Consider the following 24,947-nt stretch of genomic DNA (forward strand, 5'->3'; position numbering starts at 1 on the left):
CAATAGAAAGGATGTTGAATGGGATATGCTATCACATCCGCTATATTCTCCAGACTTAGCCTCTTTGAACTATTAGTTGTTTCGGTCTCTGTAAAATTTTGTGGATGGGAGAATCTTCACCTCAAATCAGGACGTCAAAAACCACTTGGACTAGTTTTTTGCCTGTAAGGATTAAAAATCTAATGAGCGTCGAAACAATCTGTTGCCCAAAAGATGGTAAACGGCATTTGATGAAATTGAAGAATATATATGTAATTTCGTTTTTAAATTGTACTAAAAAAACGAAATTACTTAGTAAATCACTTAACATCTTAATAAAATTAATAATATGAATGAATCTTCACAATGACCGCGAATTCATACTAATTAATTCTTATCAATCTAGTCATAAAAGATCAAAACACTACAGGTTCAGGAGTATTAGGAAAAGTTCGCCAATCTAACAAAATGAAACGCAACCACCAATTTTGGGTATCGAATATGGCAGAAACATGCGGAGAAGACCAGACAGATGAACAAGTTCCTTCAGAAGCGTTCGTTACGACATTAAAACCAGAACCATGCTTTGCAATGGGATCTTATATTATAAAGGAAAAGTTCTGAAACGAAAAAAAAATAGTATAAGGGAGAAATTCTGAGAAGAAGAAAAGGCGGAAAGCCAGAAACACTCGCTTCAAATGACAGTTTTAAGTTAAGTTAAATTACTGTTCGGAACAAACAACCCGTAAAGGTTCAATCAAATAATAAGACTTGTTAGAGATAATATTAGGGTAGTTGGGATATTACACGTAGACTACTGCAGAGTTTATTATGCCCAAGACCACTTTCTTCTTGACGGCGAAGCACACTAGTTTGATCAGGAAGCATAAATCAAAATAGTGTGCTACGTCATCAAGAAGAAAGTGATATTGAACAAAATCTATGACTCTTTGATGCCAAGTACAAACCCTGACTTTAATAGAGTATTGGTCTGTATCGTTAAGCCAGTTTGTGAAAATTGGTGGGGGCAATATACCAACGGACATATCCAGGTCAGTGAAGTAGAACTGTGTATCTCTGACAATGACAACCGCCATCACGTTAATGTTGAGAAGTATTGGAAACAAAATGTTTTTTTTTTAAATCTACATGATATTCATAAAAATTCTTTGCATACTCATCTGCTCAAAGCAGCAAACAACAGCTATGTGATTAATATACATTATCAAACTTAACGCCTAACCAAAATAAGAAAACACTATGAGCTTTTAATAAACTACTTTTTGGAATTTAATTAACTGCACAGAAACAACAAAAACAAAATGTATAAAACTGCCGCTTCACGTCACGCCGAATTCAACGGTTAAGTTTTCATGGTCAAAAACTCAAAGACGACCATCCAACTAATCACGTGGTACGCAAAATCAACCGACAATTTCGCAAAGGGGGAAAACAACGAAGCCAAAGCATAAAGCACTTAAGCCTACAATTAAAACAACGCAGCAAAACTAGCGCAGTCTACACGGACAACAATTCATAGAGGCACCTAATCATTAAAAACGAAACCCAACAATGTTAACGGCACAGTTTTGAAAAATTAGAGGCAACCAGCAAAATAACATGAATCCATGAATCTGGCTTTGCGTAGAAAATGCGGGGTAAAGTCAAATTTTCCCTAGTTGCGCCATTGTATTACCGGAGGCACACTTGCTTAGCGCATCACGAGTGCTGCGAGATGACCCGCCACCACAATCACCGGAAAAACACCAAAACGACAATACAAAAACAATTTGTATGCGAAAAAAACAACTTAATAAGCACAACAAATGAAGGTGCACGCGAAACAAAAACAAAAATGCAACGAAACCAAACATTGTAAAGACTAAAGTCAACGCCGCCGATGGCTGATGAACGTCGGCGCGGCAGATGAGCGCCGCTTGACACTGTCAGCTAAGGCAGTAACTGCGACCAGAGCACGCCAGCACCAAAAATGACCTGAGAGCAGCCAAAGATTTGTTGGCGAGCAACAGGTGAGCGTTAAACACAGCAACAACAAGCAGTTGCTCGGTTTGCGGTGGCTGGCCAACAAGTTGGCGCAGTAAAATGAAGCAATGAAAATGTCAAAAGCAGTAAAGAAGAAGAAAAAAGAAAGAGCAATATAAATTGAATTCGAAAAACACAACGCATTGTGAACGAAAATACACAAATGACTATAAATTCAGGCGAACGAACGGCGAGCGGGCAGCAAAAATGTGTATTAAACGAGCTGAAATGAACGAAATGAAGACAAAAAGCGTCGAATTCATATAAAAAGCATCTTTAGCTTGCGAACAAAGTTTAATCAGTTAAAAAAGCTCGACAAGTTGACAACGGACAGCCGCCTTAGACGATTAGACGAGATCGCGCGATTGCATTGAAAACAACATAAAACAATCGAAAAAATAATTAATAAAAAAAAGTGAATAAAAAAAGTTGAAATTAAAAACGCGAAAAAACGACGAGCTGCCGAGCATAAATACACGTTCAATAGCAGACGACCGAGTTGGCCTTTGAACGCGCGCGCGCAAAACGAAACGAAACGGTGTGTCAATAAAGGAGCTGCCAGACACTTGATTAACACTGCTGCTGGCTGGTGTCTGTGCGTGTGTGTTTATTGCAGTGACTTAGTGATTGCACGGTGTCAACAAAAGACGCAAGCAACGAACTTGCAGTGCAAAAAAAAAAAAGAATTCTGAAAAATTTGTACGGGTGAAAAAAAATTTGCAACGAAACTGTTAGTGTGTGTGTGCTATTTACGCTTAAAAGTTTCAAAACAATTTTCAAACACCATTCGAAAAGCGTTGGAATTTCGCACCAGCGCCCATAAACAAACAAATATTTGTTTCGCCTAATAAACCGAGCAGCAAACAGCGCCTACCCCAAAATGTGGCACTATGTGAGCAAACAAAAGCAAACACAGATATACATACTTGCGTTCAATTATCAATAACCAACACTACCTTTTCCAGACACCCGCAATCTGCCTGTGCGCCGCGCTCGCCGTCATGCAAGCCGCCCGTGCCGCACAGCTGCCCAACTACGTGCCACCTCAGTACTACCACTACCCGACGCCGCGCCATCCGCTCAACATACCCGCCAATGTGGGCGCAGCAGCACAGTATCAATACCAACAACAATACTCCGCGTACGCGCCGCAACGTTACGTGCAACCCCAACAACAGCAACAACAACAATACTACCAACAAGCACAACCCTCCGCCAAGGTGACACAGCAATTCTCCTCGCCTGCGCTGGAAAATGCCGCCTTCACTTCAGCCCTCACCAGCCAGGGTTACACTTTTGGTGGCAATAGCCTTGCGGCCGCATCAGTGTCAGCGGCACGCGCGCTGCCCTCAGCGCTGTCGCTGCCACCATCCATTGCGCAGTCGCTTGAGTCCAGCAATGATATTGCGTCGGAAGGCACCATCGATTCCTCGGATTCTTCCGTAAATCTGAAACTACCGCTACCAGTGAATATAGCGCCCATCAAGGTGCAACCGCTGCCGCTGCAGGCAGGCGCTTCCTTCAGCGAGCTGGCCAACGCAGTGACTTCGTACGGCACCGTTTATCCGCAGCGCAAGCGCCGTTGAAGCACTTAGCTTAGTTTTAATGCGCTGCCTCGTGTGGCGCTGGTGCAAAAGAGGCTGGTTAGTTCCGAGCTAATTTCATACAAATAGCAACAACAAGCACGTCAGCAAAGCAATTTGTTTTTTTGTAGTGATTTAGCTGAAGACCTAGGCGCTGCTCATCATCAATCACCAGTCATAGTTTAAGTTCTACGTAGAGGAGCTGTGTTCTGCTCTGCCGTTAAATATAAGTAACTGTTAAATTTATTGCTAACACGATTGCCAACACATACATACATACACGTTCAATAGACGTTCCAGCCGAAATTGTGCACTTTTAGGCATATTATTTTTCGCAGCACTATTTGTGTTTTCTTAAGGAATTCGTTAATTAAATATTTTATATTTTTTAAAATTTCTAATTTTTATTATTTTTTTTTATTTTAAGATTTTATATTTTTAATAATATAATTTTTTTAAATTTTTTCTAATTTTTTTTATTGATTAAATTAAAAAAATTAACAAATAAATATTTGAAGAAAAATAAAAAATATTGATTCAAAATTTTAGAACAAAAATGCAAAAATTAAAAAAAAGACTAAACAAAATACGAAAATACAAAATATCAATAAAAAAAATTATAATAAAAATTAAAGTTTTAAAAAAATATTAATAAAATGGTATATTAATAAAATGATATTTTTTCAAAATTTTAATTTTCATAATTTTTTTATATTGATATTTCTTATTTTCGTATTTTGTTTAGTTTTTTTTTTAATTTTTGGTCTAAAATTTTAAATCAATATTTTTTTATTTTTGCTTTAATATTTATTTGTTAATTTTTTTTATATTTTTTTCCTTTACAAATTGTTTTTATTATTTTCTATTTTTTGATGTATTTTTTCTCATATTTTTATTTTATAAATAATTTTATTTCATTTTTATTTTTTGTATTTTATTTATCGTTTTAATATTTTTAAATTATTTTTTTTAAGAATTTTGTTTTTTTAATTTTTTACTTTTATACATTTTATACGTTTTTTTTCTTATATTGTTTTCTTTTTTTATAATTTTTTTTTATTTTTAATATTTTCATTTAATTAATATTTTTACTTTGTTTGTATTTTATTTGGTCTTTTAAATTTGTTGTTGTAATATTATTAAATTATTGATTTTTATTTGAATATCTTTTTATTTTTTTTTATTTGAATTATTTTAATTTTTTTAATATTTCAATTTTGTTTGCATTTTATTTGTGCCTCATTTTATTTTGTTTTATGTTTTTTTCATTTTTTTATCATTAATATTTTCATTTGATTAATATTTTTATTTTGTTTGTATTTTATTTGGCCTTTTAAATTTATTGTTGTAATATTATTAAATTATTGATTTTTATTTTAATATTTTTTTTTAATTTTTTATTTTTTATTTATAATTGTTTTTTTATTTGTATTATTTTAATTTTTTTAATATTTTTATTTTGTTTGTATTTTATTTGTGCTTTATTTTTGCAATATTGTTTTAATTTTTGTTGTAATAATTTTTAAACCACTCTTTATTATTTTTGTTGAAATTTTCTATTTGTCTCTTTCATAAATTTTTAATTATTTGCTTTAGTTTTTAAATTTTTTATTTTCAATTCTCTGTATGTGTTAATTTTTTATATTTTTTTTTGATAATCATTCTTAACGGTAATTTTTAATTAATTCTTTTTTTTTTTTAATTTTTAGTGTATAATTTTTTATATTTTTTTATAACTGTTCCTGAATTTTTTTAGCTACACATAATTTTTTATGTATTTTTACTCTCATTGTGTGTGAATGTAGCTTTACAAGTGGTTGTTTAAAATACTTGCCATACTATTTACATATCGACAAAAACAAAAAATACAAAAATCTCAAAAAAAATTTAATAGCGTGTGACTTTTTCTCAAAGGTTTGCAAATTAGCATTATTAAAATTTGAATCCGTTTACTGCGTTATAGTTTCTATATAGCGGATCAAAGCCACTCTTCTGCCGCTCGCTGACTTTGGAGGCCGCCTAAGAGCTACACATATAAACACACATACGTAGATATAACATACATAAATGTATATGTTTGTATGAATATGTGGACTATTGTTTTTCAGATGGAAACTCGTTCATGTCGGTCGTTTTGGTTTATTAATTACAAAAACAAGCAACAAAAACGCACCAAAAACTTCCACTATGCACCACCAACCGATTTGAAGGCTTTATTTCTATTTAGCTTTACAGTTTAACAATTTGTTGTTATCATTTTCATTGACATATTTATGGCTCTGCCATTGTTCGTGGCTTGCCGCCACATGAATTGCACTAAGCAATGCTGGAATTTGCAAAAATAGTTAATTCAATTAATTTTTTTTAGGTTATGGTTACTGGTGAATAGCGTTGTCTTACAACGTCACAATGCTTTGTTAGACATTCATTAATCTTTACGCTTTTGCATTCTGTTTGCTGCCACTGTTGTTGTTGTTGCTCGCTTGAGAGTCACATGACTACTGTTTTTGGTCGTTTGTTGTTTGGCGATGAACCCTTTCACTTTTCAAGCGATGCTTTTACTAAATTTCAAGTTTTCGTCATTCCATTCGTCTGAGGTCGGCGTCCGAAATCGAGTTTTACTGCTACCCCTATAAGAAATAGATAAATGGCTAAATTATGTATGCGTTCAACATAAAATGAAAAATTATACACAGATCGAGAATTCCATAACTTATTCAAGTATTATGACTTTTATTCTAATAGCTTAAGTTATTTTCGGAATTGCAATTTTCTGTTTAGTTTTCAAGTTTCAGATAATTTTGCTGGTTTTAGTTTTCGTTAGGAATTCGAACACATACTAAATGCGTATTTTCTTGTTCGTTAAAAACAATTTCATGAAAATTCAGCTCAACAATTTTTCGTAGAGTTATAAACTATTAACCGAGTTTATCAAACGAAGCTTAAGTCGCATATTATCTAGAAAAAATTCTCTAACGAAAGGAACTAACTATCAGTTGAAGATATTCTCATCCCATACGGGCGTAGTTCGCTGCACTATTTTACTAGGGTCAAGAGCTATACAAACCTTTGGTGTTTTATATGAACAAACGCGGAAGGGACAAGATATCGGAAACCTAACTTTTTAGCAGCTTTCGATTTTAAAAGGAAAAAAAGATTTGAATGAACCTATATACCAGATTCGTTACTTAGTTATTAGGCGATGGTTGAGAGCGAATATAACATTTGATGGTGTCAAATTATCTGAAAATAAGTTTAGTAAACTTTGTTTAAAAAGCGGTGGCATTCGCTTTTTTGTCGTCGTCGTTTTTTAAGGTACATCTTGACATTCAATAAAGACATTGCAAAATTACATTGCATATTCGTTAGTTTTGAATTAGCTGAAGACGTAAATTGGTCCGACAACTTATTTTCAGCATTTTAGGTATAGATGTTATCCACCGTATCTATTCGATAACAAGTAAGAAGGTCTATGTTCTTAAACGGATCAATGCCGGGAAAAAATCTTCAGATATTGGCTAAATTTAACTTTTAAAATATTGCAAAACAATTCAACATTAAATGTTCGACGAAATCATAAATGGATTAGAATCAAATTTATATCTTTTTAAGCTATATTATAGGTCATAGCCTAAATTAGTTTTATAAAGAACAGACAATAGGAAATCTTTATATTGGATATATGGGAGCTAAGGGCATTATTGAACCGATCCAACCCATTTTTGACATAGTATAGGAAAACTATTGCCAGAATACGATTATCTCAGAATTTCTAAAATATCTCACAGTATAACAGATATTTTCGATAAAAAGTTCGCAGTCCACGTGCGGTCCACATATTCCGCATCTGAGGGCTTGAATAGCTTCAGTCCGATTAGGACAATTTTTGGTCACAAAAGGCAACCGTAATAACTACAATTGCTCCATAGTTTTATTCGGATACGTTGGTTGATTCTTGATTTGTATATTGGAAAGTAAAGGAATCAGATGGAATTTTAAATTATGTTATATGGAAGGTAGTTGTGAATGCCGGATCTAAATTGTGAAAAAAGCACTCGGTAATTGTAATTAAATTCTCCGTGTAAATGATATTTCAAAAACCATGTACTTTGCTATGTTGATAGGACTGTCCTTAATTACTATGCCAAATATGAGCGCGATCTGCCAACCAGTTTGTTTACATCAGCTGCTAAAATCGGTACACTTCAGTAGTGCGGTGCGACTTTTGCAATGGATAAAAATATCGAATAAAGAATTTCTCTCAAATTTAGTATTTTTTATCAAAATTTCGTGTGTGGAGTCATGCGAATGTTGGAGAAGGCTTACGGTGATTCAGTTTTATCAAAAACACAAGCCTACGAGTTGTTACAAAACCTTCAAAGACGATCGAGAGATCGTTGAAGACATGTCTCGTCCTGACGTCTTTCGAGCTCTTCAACTAGAGAAAATATTAAAGAAGCGAAGGATATGGTGCTTGAAAATCGTCAAACAAGTGTAAGAAAGATGACAACTCATTGAAGGAGCGGAAGATTGGAAGAGGACTGGAAAAATCGTTTGCATGAGTTTAATACTTCTCGTGGGGATTACTTTGAAGGAAATAAAATTAATATTGATTAATAATTAAATATTTGACATTATGTTTACAATTTCCTGGCACTTTCTTGTCGCAACGTATAACTTACCGAATTTGGTTGAATTCGGTTTAGCAGATCTGGTTTGCACCCAAATGTTGTACTATTAGAGGGCGAGAACACGTCCACCATGCCAAAGACCCACCATAAATGCCTTTTTCCGGTAGAGGTAATTTATAGTATTTCTATTAGTCGCGTTTGAGGCCACTCATCTGCATAACCAAATCTTCTGTGGTACACATGTTCCTTATGCGTACTAAGTTTCATAGCCGAATTTTAATACCAGACTTCACGTATTGACTGATATTTTCTGCAAAAAAGGCCACATACACTGGTGCCCATATACATTATTTGATGTACAAATATGGTAGTAGTATCATTAATAATTTCATCTATTATTGAAGTACGTTGTTCTACTTCTTATAAATTATTGTTACTAGGATAACTCATACCCGCCGTTTTATGGTTCTTTTGTCATTTGATATCTTCAACTTCTGGTCAAAATTCTGAACTTGAGAACCATCGATAGACCCAACAGCAATAGTAGCAATTTAAAATATCCACGCATCGATACTGCTCTCCATCTCTATAGTTTTATTTCAACGAATGACATTTGCTATATAACTACAATAAGGACTGTTTTCCCAATGCCTGGTTAGCAGTCATCCGTCAGTGAAGTTCTGGTTAACTTAAACAAGGCTCCTTCTTTCCATAATGAACCATTTTTTAACCAGAACTTTGACAGAAAACTTCTAACCAGACATTGAGAAAAACGACCACAAAGTTACTAAAAATGTTTGGAAGTAATTCGAGTTATCAGTTCTAATTTCAAAAGCATTAAAATAAAATAAATTTGTGCACGTGATTTGCAAATTCAATAACTGTAATTCGAGGGTGAATCAACAAAAACAATATCAAAGTCTAACATTATAAAATACGACGTTGTTAATAAATATAAAATTTGAGCTACTTACCCTTAATACCGCAACGAAGTGACATATCAATTTATTTTTGGGTATTAATATCCAAGAGCAAACAACGAGCGCTTAGGAGTTGCTGACCTTACCCAAATCGTATGGCCTACGATTGTGATGAGCATTCTAGTAAATGTGTGTAAGCGGAAATAAAATTCATAAATGATATGTGTGTGTGTGATTTGTATTAGCATAAAAAATATCTGGCGATAAATATTAAGGAAGCGAAAGACAAACCATACAAGTTCTGAAATTTATTCAAAATCGCGAAATTTATAGCGTTATAAATGTTTAATAAGTTCTTTGCATTTACATAATTATCTCTATCTGCCTTTAATAGGCTTTGTACTTCAATAGGCTTAAAGATAATAGTCGCAGCAATCGTTTGGTGGCATATGAGTCTATAAGAAAATGTTAATCTTCAATGATAAATAAGAAACCATTAAATTTCAGTTAACAACATTGTCAAATAAATTCTGATTCAAACATTGTAATGAAGAACATAATATATTTTACTACTTGATAACAGAATATTTTGACATAAAGCGAGAAAGAGGGGTGTGAGGTTTGATATCATTTGTTGGTGACGAATTACTGGTGAGGTGACTATTATGGGCATTTTATAGATTGCTCTGTAGTTTTCAACTATATATGTTTGAGTATCGTTAAATTAAAAGATATTGAATAAATTTGAATTACAAATGAGTAGAAATGACCGATTAAGACCAGCTTACATGCTAACAAGTTAATAGTAGAAAGGAGGAAATACAAGTGACAACAAAAAAAATGGTTTAGCACAAAGATTTTAAGCATTTTATTAGTGAACAGGGCTCCACTTCGCTAATAGTTCCTAAGTAAAGTGGTTAAGACTTCTATAACTAATTCCAAATTATTGCGCGGATATGATCTAAAAGCATTTTAAAGTTTATTTATAAATAATGTTTCCTTTAAATCTAACTTTTTCACATTAATCAGAGTCTTTGTTCTGATTGCTACTATGAGTTTACATGGCTGGTACCAGTTTTGACGAGATTGCGATGATGCAATGAAACACCTGCTAAGCCGAAGTGTTTTACAAAAAATAAAGAATGTTAACCCCGATAGCATCGAAGCTAAAGTATCCTTCACAATTGGTGGTAGTCTTACGGTCGATACTTTAACGAAACTCATCAGTCAATCAATTGAGAAATGGAAAGCCTCTGCTTTCATACTTGTATTAACAAAACTGAGACTTTTACAGCAGATTAGGTGTCCGTCAGTCCGCCCAATAGATGAGACTTAAATGTCCTGTCCCTTCCATTAAGGAATACTAAATTGTTGGTGCCGTGGGCAAATCCTTAGTTGAGAGTAGGTTAGATTTAGCAGAATAAAATTCCGCCCTCCGGCTTTCGATTGTTCCATGTACTATAAAAAAAACCTTCACAATTACAAAAGATTCCTTACAGGAACGAAATTCTGAACAATTCTTCTGCGATTGCAATACTGCTTTACATAGGCAATAACTAATGCCAAATTTTGCGAAAATATATCTTCAAATTAAAAACTGTTCCATACAAGCACTTTATTCCGATTGTTCCGTTTGTATTGCAACTTTATTATATAGTGATCCTATATCGATGGTTCCGACAAATGAGCCGCTTCTTGGAGATAAAAGGATGTATTCGAAACTTCAGATTAATATCTCAAAAACTGAGGGACTAATTCGCATATATACAGGGTTTATCCGGAAAGTAATAGGACTGATTTTCAGTCAGTTGTCTCCGAGTCCTTGGAGAGCCAGGACAAACATTTTCGCGCGACGTGTTTCTGTGGGTAGTGCAAGCCGAATATCCAAGATTTGTTAGAGCAGAGGTACGCGATTAAATTCTGTGTGAAACTCGGTAAATCTGCAACAGAGACGTTTGATATGATCAAGCAGGCTTACCCAGATATTGTTCGAGGTCAAAATCGCTATCATTAATACTTCTCGAGATATTCGGCTTTTTAAGTAAGGCTTCACTAAATTTTTATAGATGGTATGTATTAAAAAATCTATGAAAATTGCATGCAGCCTTACATAAAAAGCCGAATATCTCGAGAAGTAGTAATGATAGCGATTTTGACCTCAGACCTTTTTTGTAACAAATAAAATTTTCTAAAAGTTTATCATGTAAATCTTGTCTGTAGCTCTTGTCATTTACGAGATATATACAAAAAAATGCGAATTTCAAGGAAAAATCAGGTTTAGTGCCTCATACTACCTCGCCGGTGTGAGTTACGACTTTGTGGCACTGGACACTTTTGTAAAGTAAATAATTCTGAGAAATATGCGATGACATAAAATACCTCTGACCTGTAGGAGTTTAAAGATAAAAACTCACGATTGTAGTGTATTTACTATGGAACATTTTTACACGCCTTGGTCCAGTTCTTAATGTTAATATTAAGGGCTAAAATTTTCAGGGATTTTTTTTAGGATATTTCCAAGGAAATTTAGTGACGAGACTGAAAAAAATGAATAGTTCAAAAAAAAAAAAACACCCTAATATACACATATGTATACCTTAATCGATGCAGCTCGTCATGCTCATCGTTTATATGTGTACATATGTATATAGATTTCATTGGGTCTTCATTCTGGTTATTTCAAACTTCGTATCAAACTTAATTACTGTAATCTTTATGACTGGTTTTGGGGAATCTACTTTATCACGAACACAAATATTTGAGTTGCTCAAAATATTCTGAAAAGGTCTTAAAGTCGTCAAAAATTTGTTTCATGCGAGTCGAACATACACCTCTGTTAATGAAGATAACAACCAAAAAATTATTGAAGCAGTCCTTGAAAATCGTCGTGTTGGCATCAAAGACATAGCAAATGATCTCAAATTGTCTTATAGGTTTACTTATCACATTTTAGTTAACGGTTTGGGTATGAAGCGTGTTAATGCTAAACTTGTACTAGGTTCTAAGTCTTTAGCAAAAACAACTATAAGTTGAGATCGGAAAAGAAATGCTTGGTAACGTGGCTGAGGACCATACTTTCATAAAAACATCAGTAGGGAGGTTTATGAATATGACGTCGGAACAGTCGAACAATATAACGAATAATGCTTCAAAAATTAACCTAAATCGAAAAAACCACGTTAAGGATGGTCAAAAATCTAGGAGATGTTCATCGTTTTCTTTGATTGCCGTGCTGTAGTTTATCATTAATTCATTCCGCAGGGTAAAACCTTCAATAAGGTATACTACTGGACCTTTTTGAGGCGTTTATGTGAAGCAATCCGTCGTAAATAACGAGATTTTTTCGTACATAATTCATGGATTTTTCACCACAATAATGCAAACTCACCTTCTAGCATGATTGTGGCTGACTTTTTGGCCAGACTGGAAACGACAGTCAGAGAGGTCAGGCATATTATTCGTCAGAAATCCCTTTTTTGTTTTAAAAATTGAACTTGGGAGAATGCCATGAGTCCATTAAAGACATAAAAAGTCATTCCCAAAGCACACTTGTATCGATGAATAAAACTATCAAACTGTTTATGACATATAAGAGCAAAAATAATAAGCAGCAGTCTTTTTTCTATAAAATGTTTAGGTAGTTTTGTACATAATAAAAAAAGAAATTGGTATTTCTTGGTTGCGTTTTTGGCATAATAAAAATTACCACGCCGAAAAGATGTGAATTCAATACATTCAAGTTATAAAAATTCAGCTGTTCGTACAACGTGAAAAACTACCTCTTCTGGATTTCTAGTATAAACAAGAAAGTACATCTGATTGTTTTCAAACGCTCAAACTTTCTGCTATTATCTGACCCTACCATACTGAAATTAAAAAGATAAGAAAAAAATACACAATAAACCCTCATACTGCAAATACCGTTAGAAATTTTGGAATTATGAGGTTTTTGACAAATGATGATGATATTTGAAAAATGATATAAATGCGATCATATTTGTTTATTAGTTTTTTTTAAACGATATGAGTATATTTCATCAAAAATCTTGTTTCTTTTATAGCTTTCATACATATGCACATTGCTAAATCCGCAAAACAGGCACATAACTTAACAGTTAATGGTTGAGGCTGTAAAAACCCATCACATGACCCAACAAGCAGAGCGCCAAAAAAGTTAATGTGAATAAAACCAAAAGGCGAACAGTCAATGAACCCTAAAAATGACTGTGTAAACTTAGTAAAATGAATGTTTGGAAAAAATCATCACGTGATAGATATCTCACATAGTAACAACTGAGGCTGTACATACATATAAATATTCAAGGCGCCTTTTCATAGTTTTTGCCCGTTCTCAAGTTCGTATGCTTATTTCATCCAATGCATTTGAACTAATTTGCATATTTTCACCACTTACTTAATGTGAAAGCATGAGTTAGATAATTCTGTTCTTGTTTTTAAATTCAGTGGCGGAGACGAGAAGGGATCTTATGCATAACTTCACTTGAGAATTCGTTATGCCATGCTCCCATGATCTATTATCGGCGTGTTAAAAATTATTTTTTAAGTCATTATTAAGATTCTGTGCACCTTTTTTGCGCCAACAAACATGATGTGATCCCCACCATCAGACTTCTTACCGAAAATATGCGGAAGACTTTAATACAAATTAAACGTGGAGATGTCTAGACTTACAGTGCTAGTTACAATGATAAACTCGCGTATTTCGTTTTTAGTCTAACAATGGATAGGAATGGGATTGTAAAACTTCTACGCCAAAATTATTTTCTCAAAATAATTTAACGTGTGATTAAGTTAGAAATGTTAAAACAATTAGTCAAAGCCGTGGAAAATTTACGAAGCTTAGTATGCAAATTTAGAAGCTTGTCCAAGGCACAGCACGCATATCCGCTAAGGAACTTAGAATGCAAAGCTCCTCGGCACAACCTGGGGGCTCTTACTCTCTTCATGCATTGGTGCTACACAGCTATTGTAAGATCAATTCTACTCTACGGTGCAGACACTCGTACGGAAATCCATCTACCGAAAACCAATGGAAAGGATTTAGAGGCTCACTGTGCTGTGCATAACGTGAGCTTAAAGAACTCAAACTCTTAAATTGGACCTGCCACCTTTAGACCTTTTCCTCAAAACTGCGCAGCAAAATCGACGGGACGACTACTGTTGCCAAAGAATTTATACATAGAATTTTCGGACATAGCTCGGGGGGTAACGGAAGTTGGGCAAACACAAACTACATAATCCCATTTTTCAATTGGAAAAGAAGGTTCAAAGTATACATAGAAATTGATGGCCTGACGTAAAGGTATGTTAGGTACGCGGAACATTCTAAACATCTATGCGGATGGCTCGAAAATGGACGATGGAGTTGATGCGGGAATATACTGTCCAGAGTTGGGCTACCTTTTAAGTTACCGAACTGCGAAAGACGCTGAGCTGGCCTCTAAAGCACCTGCAGGCAATTCCATAGTCAACAAGGCAGTAACCTCGTACCGCATATATTGCAAAACATAAAAGACGATCTCGACAGAAGTATGGTAAAGAAAATCAAAATCTTATATAACAAGTTACGTGGGTGCAAAACTGCAAAAATCATGTGCAAAACGGTAGATCGGAAGTATACAAAATTCCTATTGGCACTCGATAGAAGAGACTGTAGGAAAATTATTGGAATACTAACTGGTCACTGTCTGTTGGCGACACACGCTCGTAGGATGGGGCTAACAGATCGAGAAGAGTGCAGGGAATGTCTAGAGCAGGACACCTGGGAAACAATGGAGCATCTTCTGTGCACTTGTTCCACATTGGCAAGACTTCGCTGTAAGCATCTGGGGTCCCCACGGTATGATACACTGAATGAGGTATCGATAGTGAGGCCACAGAGTCTGTTAAAACTCGCGTCAAGCGCAGACATACTAAAGGATGACCACTCCTCTTGGACCTAGCAACTGAAGTCCATCTGGTATCGCAAAGGACCAAAACTGGTCTACGCGTGGCTTATTGGAAAAGTTTTGGGTTTATTTGTCGAAAATTTAGCTAACCAGCAGGCACAAAATTACCAAAATAGTAGCATGTAGTATAAATTTAGGAGATTATAGTGAAGAATAAAGATGGCGGTTCAATCAGGGCCTAAAACTTATGGAAGAAATGTAACGAGAATAATAGAATGACGGTAATATTACTACTGGTCCTTAAAAAATTGCTCTTAAAAGCAGTTTTATTGAAATATAAAATATATTTTCGATATCTGTCTCTCTATTCATATCGGTTTGTTCTTATCATATCCGTTAAATTGTTTCATGTTTTTGACTCCTGTAATGTAAGATAGAAGTAGTGATTTGTAAATAAACGAGAGCAAAGGGATTGATAGTTTCATGATTTGTGAGCACAGATATATCCAAAATCGTTCTTAAATCTAGAACAGCAAAACCTTTTCAGATCCTTGCAAAAATCAAAAAATGCAAATGTATATTTGCATGTTCAAGAGCTTACTATACAAAGTTGTTCTAAAGTAAGAATCATTCTGAAACCGTTGGGTAAAAGTTATTTGATTTCCGATTTATATATTTTGATAAATTAACTTTATTTATTTTGTTATTATCCCCCTTAAGAAACTATTCAATCCGCCCGTGCATTTGTAACCTTCCATGTCTTATATATATTATATATAGTATGTACTTAAGTGTATCACAAATGACGTAGACAATTCCACACACCACATCTATATGTATCAGCATTACCGATCTGTTGGTGAGAAATACCAGAAATACAAGAATGCTGATTGAACGCGCTGATAGGTTTCTACTTGTGAGTAACAGCGTCTTAAACGGCTTATCTCGATTTTAAGGCAATTAAAAGGAGGGGAATAAAAGAAACCAAAACAAGTCATAAATTCAATGCTACAATTTTGCATATTTAAAAAACAAAGCGGATTTAAATGGGCGATTTATAGAAAGCCACGAGAGAGAACTTAATAGTTAAAGAATAATAAGCCAAACATTAACTGCATACACATGGCTATAAATCACAATAGTGATAACAGTTTTGGTAGAAAAGCAAATAGATTGTAGAAGGCGCATAAAATTAGTAAAAGTACAATATACAGTTTTTTGAGAAAGACATTGTGGACGTGCGAAAAAACAATGGAATATCGACGTCTGATTGCTTATGATAAGATGATATTACGATAAAATTCGTATGCTTTGAGGTAAAATCTATTTAATTCAATAAACGTCAAAAAGTCCGAAACCAAATCAAACCAAAATCCTTTGGATAGTCGTAATATCCAAATGAACGACACTGGTAAAACTTTCCAAATCTCAAAGGAAAGGAAAGGAGAATATATCGTTTGTGCATATTATGCACCAATACTGGACCGTTTTTCCAATCCTCCAGCCTCAAGATAATGCCCAAGAAATTTAACGACAATGGATTGAGTATCGCCAAACTACGGACTATTTGGAGGCATGAGACAAATCGTGCTAGGAACAAAGTATCTACAAAGTTCAATTATCGCTAAAATCGGTGTATCACTCACGATACTTTCATACAAAAATGTCTGGAACAAGTTTGAGTAAGGCAGAGCACAAGCTTCTACCTTTTCATTTGCAATGTATGATATTTTAACTCCTAAGAATTTATAGTTGCTAAAAGAATTTAACTAATTAACTAAAATTCTAATTAATTACAATTAAACCTTTGAAATATTGTCCAAAATTTTCAAATTGATCCGAGTAATAGTTTCGGAGATACATCCTTTAGAACATGACAAAAAAAAGTTCGACTTTTTGAAACCCGTAAGCCCATATAACCCCTTAAAGAATTTAGCTGCCATCTAAACTAGCCGATCAAAATCAAGTTCTTGTAAGAAATATTTTGTATTTGTGGGACTACAGTGCAACCGATAACGCTTTTTGTTGTTATACTCTCGCAACAAAGTTGCGAAGGAGAGTATTATTGTTTTGTTCCCATAACGGTTGATTGTAAGTCCTAAAACTAAAAGAGTCAGATATAAGGTTATATATACCAAAGTGATCAGGGTGACGAGTAGAGTTGAAATCTGGATGTCTGTCTGTCCGTCCGTCCGTGCAAGCTGTAACTTGAATAAAAATTAAGATATCATGATGAAACTTGGTATACGTATTTCTTGGCTCCATAAGAAGGTTAAGTTCGAAGATGGGCAAAATCGGCCTACTGCCACGCCCACAAAATGGCGGAAACCGAAACCCTATAAAGTGTCATAACTAAGCCATAAATAAAGATATTAAAGTGAAATTTAGCACAAAGGATTGCATTAGGGAGGGGCATATTTGGACGTAATGTTTTTGGAAAAGTGGGTGTGGCCCCGCCCCCTACTAAATTTTTTGTACATATCTCGGAAACTACTATAGCTATGTCAACCAAACTCTACAGAGTCGTTTCCTTCAGGCATTTCCATATACAGTTCAAAAATGGAAGAAATTGGGTAATAACCACGCCCACCTCCCATACAAAGGTTATGTTGAAAATCACTTAGAGTGCGTTAACCGACTAACAAAAAACGTCAGAAACACTAAATTTTACGGAAGAAGTGGCAGAAGGAAGCTGCATCCAGGCTTTTTTTAAAAAGTGAAAATGGGCGTGTTGTCGCCCACTTATGGATCAAAAACCATATCTCGGAAACTACTCCACCGGAAATTCGGTATGTCATATTTTCTTAACACCCTGATGACATGTGCAAAATATGGGTGAAATCGGTTCACAACCACGCCTTCTTCCAATATAACGCTATTTTGAATTCCATGTGATGCCTTCTCTGTATAATATATATATACATTAGGAACCAATGATGATAGCGGAATAAAACTTTACACAAATACGGTATTTGAAAAATATGTAAATGACTGATAATGAAATCTCGATTATCACTTTATCGTGCGAGGGTATAAAATGTTCGGTGACACCCGAACTTAGCCCTTCCTTACTTGTTTTTTTTCTTTTATTATTCTATAAATCTAACCGTGAATGCAGTGCACTTATCAAAAACATGACCTCAAATGTAACGTCATCACTTGTAACATGTGTGAACAATGCTAATATTTTCTACAAAAAAGCCAATTAAAAATTGTGATTTGTGATGGCGTATCTGGTTTTATTATGCAAATTAATAATATGACATACGCTAAAACGAAGAAATATTTACAAGAGCACCTAGAACTTGAAATTTGTGTTTGCATCCGGTCGTTGCAGTCTGCTCCCACAGCTTCACTCATACGCCACGCTGGCCTTGAACAACCCCAATTGGCGCAAAGTAAACAATAAATAATGCGATAATTAATAAATATGACTTTGACCAACACGAGTTCTAAAATATTTGTAACTGTTATTGTTTAAATTTTGCTGTTTTTGTTGTACAAATGTGTCAAATTGACGACAAGCTGAAAAAGTAACTATAAAATGCAATAAGAAAGCGCAGAACTTGGTTTATAATATATGTACATATAAGTATATATTGTCACCTGAAAAGCAAAACAGCGTATCATCAAAAAAATCGAAATTGAGTTTTTTATTGGCTACGATGCACTACAGCACCTTAAATATTTCACATCGTGAAATTTCAAGCTTCCGCTCTTAGATATAACCGATATATAATCAATATATAACCATTTTATAACCAAAACCCAAGTTTTGTTTCAATATGAGATGTTTCTATTATATCGATTTTTAATTTAAAATAGGTTTTTTATTGGTTACGATTCACTACTTTATATTATATATGTCATATCGTGAAATTTGAAGCTTGCGCTCTCAGATATAACCAATATATAACCAATACATAGCCATTTTGTAACCAAAACCCACATTTTATTTCAATATGAGATGCTTCTATTATATCGTTTTTCCTTCGCTTGTAAACTTATGAAAACTGATGTTACGTTATTTTGCATTTTAAGTGACAATATACTGTAAACAATATTTAATCCCACTGCATTAGAGCTTTGACCTTTTCAGCAAACATCATGCTGCCAAATTTGCAATGTAAAAAGTAAATGTGGAATAAACTGAGAATACCAATATTCTCTTGCTCATGATTCAGTCATAACATATGGTATTTATCTAAGCATTCAGGTTTGCCAGAGAAATTTCAAAAAAAAAATATTTATTTACATATTTTGAAAGCAGTTCTCCAGACTTTATATGCGGATGAAATAAAAATAGCTATGAATGACATAAACAATTTATAAATGTGGTTAATTAAGTAAATAAAAATTTCTTTAAAACAATTGGCGACTGAGTGTTAATTCAATTAGCAAAACGGCTGGAGAAAGATTAATATTTCTTTCTAGATATGGTTGGTTAAGCATTCATACATAAGCTTATACATTTAACAGTTACTAGCGATTCTCACTTTCGGTTTTCACAATAATAATTTCAAAGCAGAATTGTTTAATATTAAGACATCATTAAGAGAAATACTTAAGTTTCACCTTCACCTTCGTTGAGTAGTATTTATTTACGCTTAAATTAGTGTATTAATTATGCATGGGCCGCGGTACGCGTGGTCATGCGCTTCTTAAAGCACACACACTCTGCCAACATAAATATATTTTTATTATTATATATATTTGCTGTTGGAATAAATTATTTATCTTTTTTTTTTAAATAAATATTTTATTTTTTTAGCAGTCACAGTACAGATTTGTCAAGAACGGGCCACGGGCTTAATTTGTCCGGCGCTTGAATTCGAACGTCGCAAAGTTGATTGGTCAGTTCTGTGCGTAATTGATGAGCGCATCTGGTTAGCATTTAGAGCAACAACTATGCATAAGCAATAGCAGAAACATCTGTGATGCTATTGATAGACACGAGTACTTCAGTCGAATGCGATCAGTGTTGATATCAGCAGTCAGTTAACGCTCAGTAAATTAAAAAAAATATGTGTGTTTGGGCAAAAATGTAAACTTTCCGTATACTGTAGGCGTTTGATTTTATAATTTGTTTTAAAGTTATTAGGCATATCACGCTTACTATGCAATACACTGTGGTATTTGAGTTGAAATTAAAAAGTGATTGTATTAGGGGTGCTCTGAAAGTACTCGTTCGCATATCGTATTTAGAAATTAATTATTTATGGACTACTACAGCATATGGCAAATCTATCGATCAAAATCTTTGAAATTGAATGTTTTGTATTTGTTAACAGTATTGAAGTTTCGTTCTTGTTGTAGAAAAATATTGTCCGACTTTATTGAAACTAAAACAGTAAGTAGAGTATTAGCTCAGGGAAATTTTCACTGGCGTCGTAATTTTGCTCCAATCAGTCGGTTCATGTAGGCGGCTAATGTCTACTGCTACAACGGAAGATAACGGAACTAAAGTCTACGATTTCAAATCGGAGTTTCTGGACAAGAAGCGCAAGCGTGAACTCACTTCAAAGCAATCCGAATCAATTTGTGCATCGTTTAATAGTCCACAAAGTGAAGCAAATGAATCTGGTAGTGAAAAACAATGGTGATTGACAACGTCCGGTGTGTTTAACGTGGGTATCTGCTGACGACAGCCTTACCCAACGGCGCTCAAAAGCACAGCGGCTCAAATCAATGCGTGACAATATTCCCCGAGGGGCCAGTCCGCATGAGCAGCTTAGAGCAAACTCCAAGGGCTTCTGCTCCCCGTGACACCAGAATTAAGTCTCCGGTCAGAATTCGTAGCCGAAACTTCTAACAGTTGAGCGGTTGGACCCCATACACACACACTATTTGCATAAGAATCTAATCTTACTTCTCAATTAAATGCCTTCGCCACTTAAACAATTTACGCGCAAACGACCTAAATTTTCGGCATTCGTCTCTGTTGACAATTATAACTTCGAAGTCGTATGTAATTTCGTCTATCTTGGAACCAGTATTTACACCAACAACAACGTCAAGCTCTAAATCCAAAGCAGAATCGTTCTTGCGAACATGTGTTACTTGGGACTGAGTAGGCAATTGAGAAGTAAAGTATTCTCTCGATGAACTAAGACCAAATTCTACAAGTCACTCATCGTCCCCGCCCTGCTATATTGTGTAGAGGCATAGACGATGACAATATCTGATGAGTCGACGTTACGAGTTTTCGAGAGAAGGCGAGTCGCACTCGAAGCAACGATTTTTTCTTTGAAAAGCAAACAATCGTTTAACGCAAGTGCTCCTAATTTTTACCAACTAAAAGTAATGTTGGTTGACCTCATTTTACTAGAACTTATACAATCTTTGCCTCTCGATCGGCTCTGTAATGCTTAAGATCTTTTGAATACGTCATAATCCACCTTTGATGTTTAGGAAGGACAGTAAATTTACTTCAGTCGACCGGCACAAAACGTGAAATTATCTGCTCACCTAAGTGCTCCCTTAATAAATTCATTTATTGATATGATATCAAGGAAGTGGTGACGTCTTGCTGAAACCAAAATTTCTGGTATCAAATAAGCCGTGATCATTTTTGAAGAAATATGGGCCGATAATTCCATCGACAAACCAAAAATCATACCATACCAAACCGTTGTTTATCTGGATGAAATGGCAGATCTTGCATCTCTTCTTGTTGCTCTTCGTCCCAAATGCGGCAATTTTGATTGTTTACATACCCATTGGGCCAGAAATGGATCGGACCTTCTTGGAACTTTTTTTCTTGCACAAGTTTTATTTTGTTCGCTTTCAATTTAAGATATCGACATAAAATGCGCCAAGTCCTTCCATGTGTCAGTCCGAGTTGCTGCGAACGGCGACGAATGGACTCTCCACGGCCTTGGTGTACGCTCTGAGCTACGGCTGCTTTATTTTTTTTTCGTGCGTACTGGTGTATGTGGTACAATATTGACCGAAAATGAATTCTGGGTCTTAAAATAGGGGATGGTGTTGCGATTAGTACACTCTGTAGAGCATGATTTGTGCCATAGCTTCGAACGGCTAATCAAAAGCTGTTGTATAAATCTCCAACGGCAGTGTGAACAGTCTGAATTAAGTTTGTATAAGTTTTACGGAAAAAAAGTAAGTTTTACAGTTATGAATTGTCTAGTCCTCGATAATAGTCCTACGCATAAGTTCTAACTAAATAAGTTCAAATGAAAATGTAATCAAGAATCAATAAAAAGAAAGTAGAAGGAATTTTAAATTTTTTAATTTTGACAGTTAAATTCAGAGCTGGTATGATAGCGGTTTTTGAAAGAAAACCTTAAACGCGAAACGTAAATTTAAAGAAGCCATAGGCAAATCAAACCTAACTTTTTATTTGCATAATTTTCGCTCTTAATGCAATTCGCATATCAACTTAATGTCTCATTTACTCAGTTTAAAAATATATGCAAAACCCCAAGACACAAAAAAATACAAATAATTTTGCACAACCCAAAAAACGATTATTCAAGGGTAAATGCGACGGCACATCGATTGTGAAAAGCTAACTCAAATGCAAAAGAAATCACGAAAAGACATTTTTGACCACTTCAGTGAACCATTTCACGTTTATTGCCAATTGCTTATCGATTACATGTCAACTTTTTGTAAATTTCTTTCGGCAATTGCAGCGTGCCGACCACGGGCAGCCAGCGTTACTTGATATGCACACGCTGTAAGCTTAGGCTACGCAAATTAGGCGAAGTCTTCCGAGGCATGTATTGATTTTATTTATTTTAAATAACAATTGAATTTATATTAAATCGCAAATGACTAATTTTACAACACTTTAAGTTTCACTCGCCAATTTACTTAGTTTTTTGAGTATAAAAGGTAGTTAAGTTTGCCAAGGGAATCATACAACCTCAACACTTCCAATTGTCAAGTACAAGCAAACACCAAACAAAAGCAAAATGTTCAAATTCGTAAGTTTTTCAGAAATTTCGCCGATTTTTTGTGTGTTCGCCGTATAAAACTTTTATTGCATATTTTCAGGTGACTTTCGTTCTTGCCGCTCTCGTTGCTTGCGCATCAGCGAAACCCGGTGTTGTGGCACCATTTGCCGCTGCTCCCTTGGCAGCCGCTCCTTTGGCAGCAGCTCCTTTGGCTTACGCAAACGCACCACTGTATGCCGCTGGCGGCAGCAGCCAAATCGATGTACGCAACAACTTTGATGGCACACTTTCATCCTACACAACAACACCTTTCCAGTATTCCGGCCCCTTCGCCAGCCGTTATGTCTCCGGTGTTCCAGCTGCCTATGCTGCCCCAGCTCCAGTTTTGGCTAAATATGCTGCTCCAGCCGCCTTAGCCGCTCGCGTTCCTCTGGCTGCTGCTCCAGCTCCTTTGGCTGCTTTGCCCGCACCTTTGGCTGCTGCTCCAGCTCCTTTGGCTGCTTTGCCCGCACCTTTGCTGCTCCAGCTCCTCTGCTGCTTTGCCCGCACCTTTCGCCGCTGCCCCAGCTCCTCTGGCTGCCTTGCCCGCACCTTTCGCCGCTGCGCCTGCACCTTTGGCCGCCGCACCATTCGCCGCTCCCTTCCCTGCTGCTTACGCCGCTGCCCCAGCTCCCTATGCATGGTAAGGAAGATGGAATATGTAGCAAGTAACGAAAACTGACGGCATTTTGCTTGCAAGTTGCTGAAGCTTGAACTGATTAATTTGTTAAAATAAAAATAATAAAATATTTAGTAAAAATGTTTAGTGTTTAACTTGAAGTAGTGTGAATAGTCATATCTACATAGTAAAGAATAGGTAGATTACTGATTAATTTGTTAAAATAAAAATAATAAAATATTTAGTATTCAAAATGTTTTGTGTTTAACTTGAGAGTTCCGCAGTGCTCAGCTCTCAGCTCTCAATAATCGATGATAGGAAGAGAAAAACAACCTCTAAATTAACAGAACTACTTTCTTCTATTAGCTTTGGAAGCAAATAAAACAAGAAAAAACAACGAAGGAGTAAGCAGAACTACAAATTATTTGGAAGCAAAAAAACAATGAACCAAAACATTGAAATTGATATATAAAATCGAAAATTCTCAAAAATAGGTTTTCTTATAAATAAAGGCTTGGAGGTCCATCGTGAGAGAGAAGTTAAAACCCTTACAAATCGACAAAGCGCTATGAGCCTAATATAAATTTGTTGAGACGGCTAATATCACTGTCACTTTCGTCTTTGTCTTCTTGTCGCCGATGGTAAGAGTACCAAGATATTTCCGCCTCAGTTTTGCAAAGGCTGAACAATGGAGTGAGAGTGCCGTCGACTAGCACCTGCAAAGTGCTCGCGAGCTCCATTGGTCCAGTGTTACAAGGTAAGACCCTATCCCTCCATTCCATGAAAGAGGATGCAATCCGTAGCCACTTTGATAGCAGCAACTTCTGTCAGAAAGCTCTACTGTGGTCCGGCAGCCTAAGACTTTCGAAAAGCTCCTTGCGGAAAACTCCGCTACCAACCTTGCCTCTTATCTTCGATCCATCCAAGAGAAAGCTCACTGCACCTTTTCTCCATTGACTTCTCCCCATCCACATCTCTTCCGGTATGTGAGCAGAGAAAAATCTGCACAGATTGGACTCTACGACGCAGTGATTTTAACTTTTGAGGCATACAGAGAAAGAGAGAATTTCGGTTTGTCGTTGTTCGGAGCTTCCCTGAGCCTCGGAGCATATTACGAAGCGCATTGATGCCGACACGTTACTACGTTTAAAACGACATCAGGTGATTTTGTTGTTATAATTCGTGGTTCACGGGAGATGCCGATCTATTAGGTCGAAAAATTGTATCTGTAAAATTTTTAACTGGGCTCAATTGGATTTTCATATAATTTAATTGTAATGCAATGAAAACTTTTGTGATCAATGG

General features: G+C 35.3%; 2 protein-coding genes across 2 annotated transcripts; both read left to right on the plus strand.

The window, feature by feature from the left end:
* The first annotated feature begins 2,902 nt into the window (after positions 1-2,902).
* On the plus strand, positions 2,903-3,608 carry LOC126762775 (uncharacterized). Its single transcript, XM_050479820.1, has 2 exons — positions 2,903-2,914; positions 2,988-3,608. The coding sequence occupies exons 1-2, from the start codon at positions 2,903-2,905 to the stop codon at positions 3,606-3,608; spliced, it is 633 nt and encodes a 210-aa protein (XP_050335777.1).
* A 19,394-nt stretch (positions 3,609-23,002) lies between these two features.
* Positions 23,003-23,670, plus strand: LOC126762863 (nematocyst expressed protein 3-like). The gene is given in 3 exon segments (XM_050479904.1): positions 23,003-23,014; positions 23,085-23,500; positions 23,502-23,670. Coding segments are annotated over 3 exon segments (597 nt in total).
* Positions 23,671-24,947: the final 1,277 nt, after the last annotated feature.

Source organism: Bactrocera neohumeralis, chromosome 6 (assembly GCF_024586455.1).
Source record: "Bactrocera neohumeralis isolate Rockhampton chromosome 6, APGP_CSIRO_Bneo_wtdbg2-racon-allhic-juicebox.fasta_v2, whole genome shotgun sequence".
In the NCBI taxonomy this organism is placed as follows: domain Eukaryota; kingdom Metazoa; phylum Arthropoda; class Insecta; order Diptera; family Tephritidae; genus Bactrocera; species Bactrocera neohumeralis.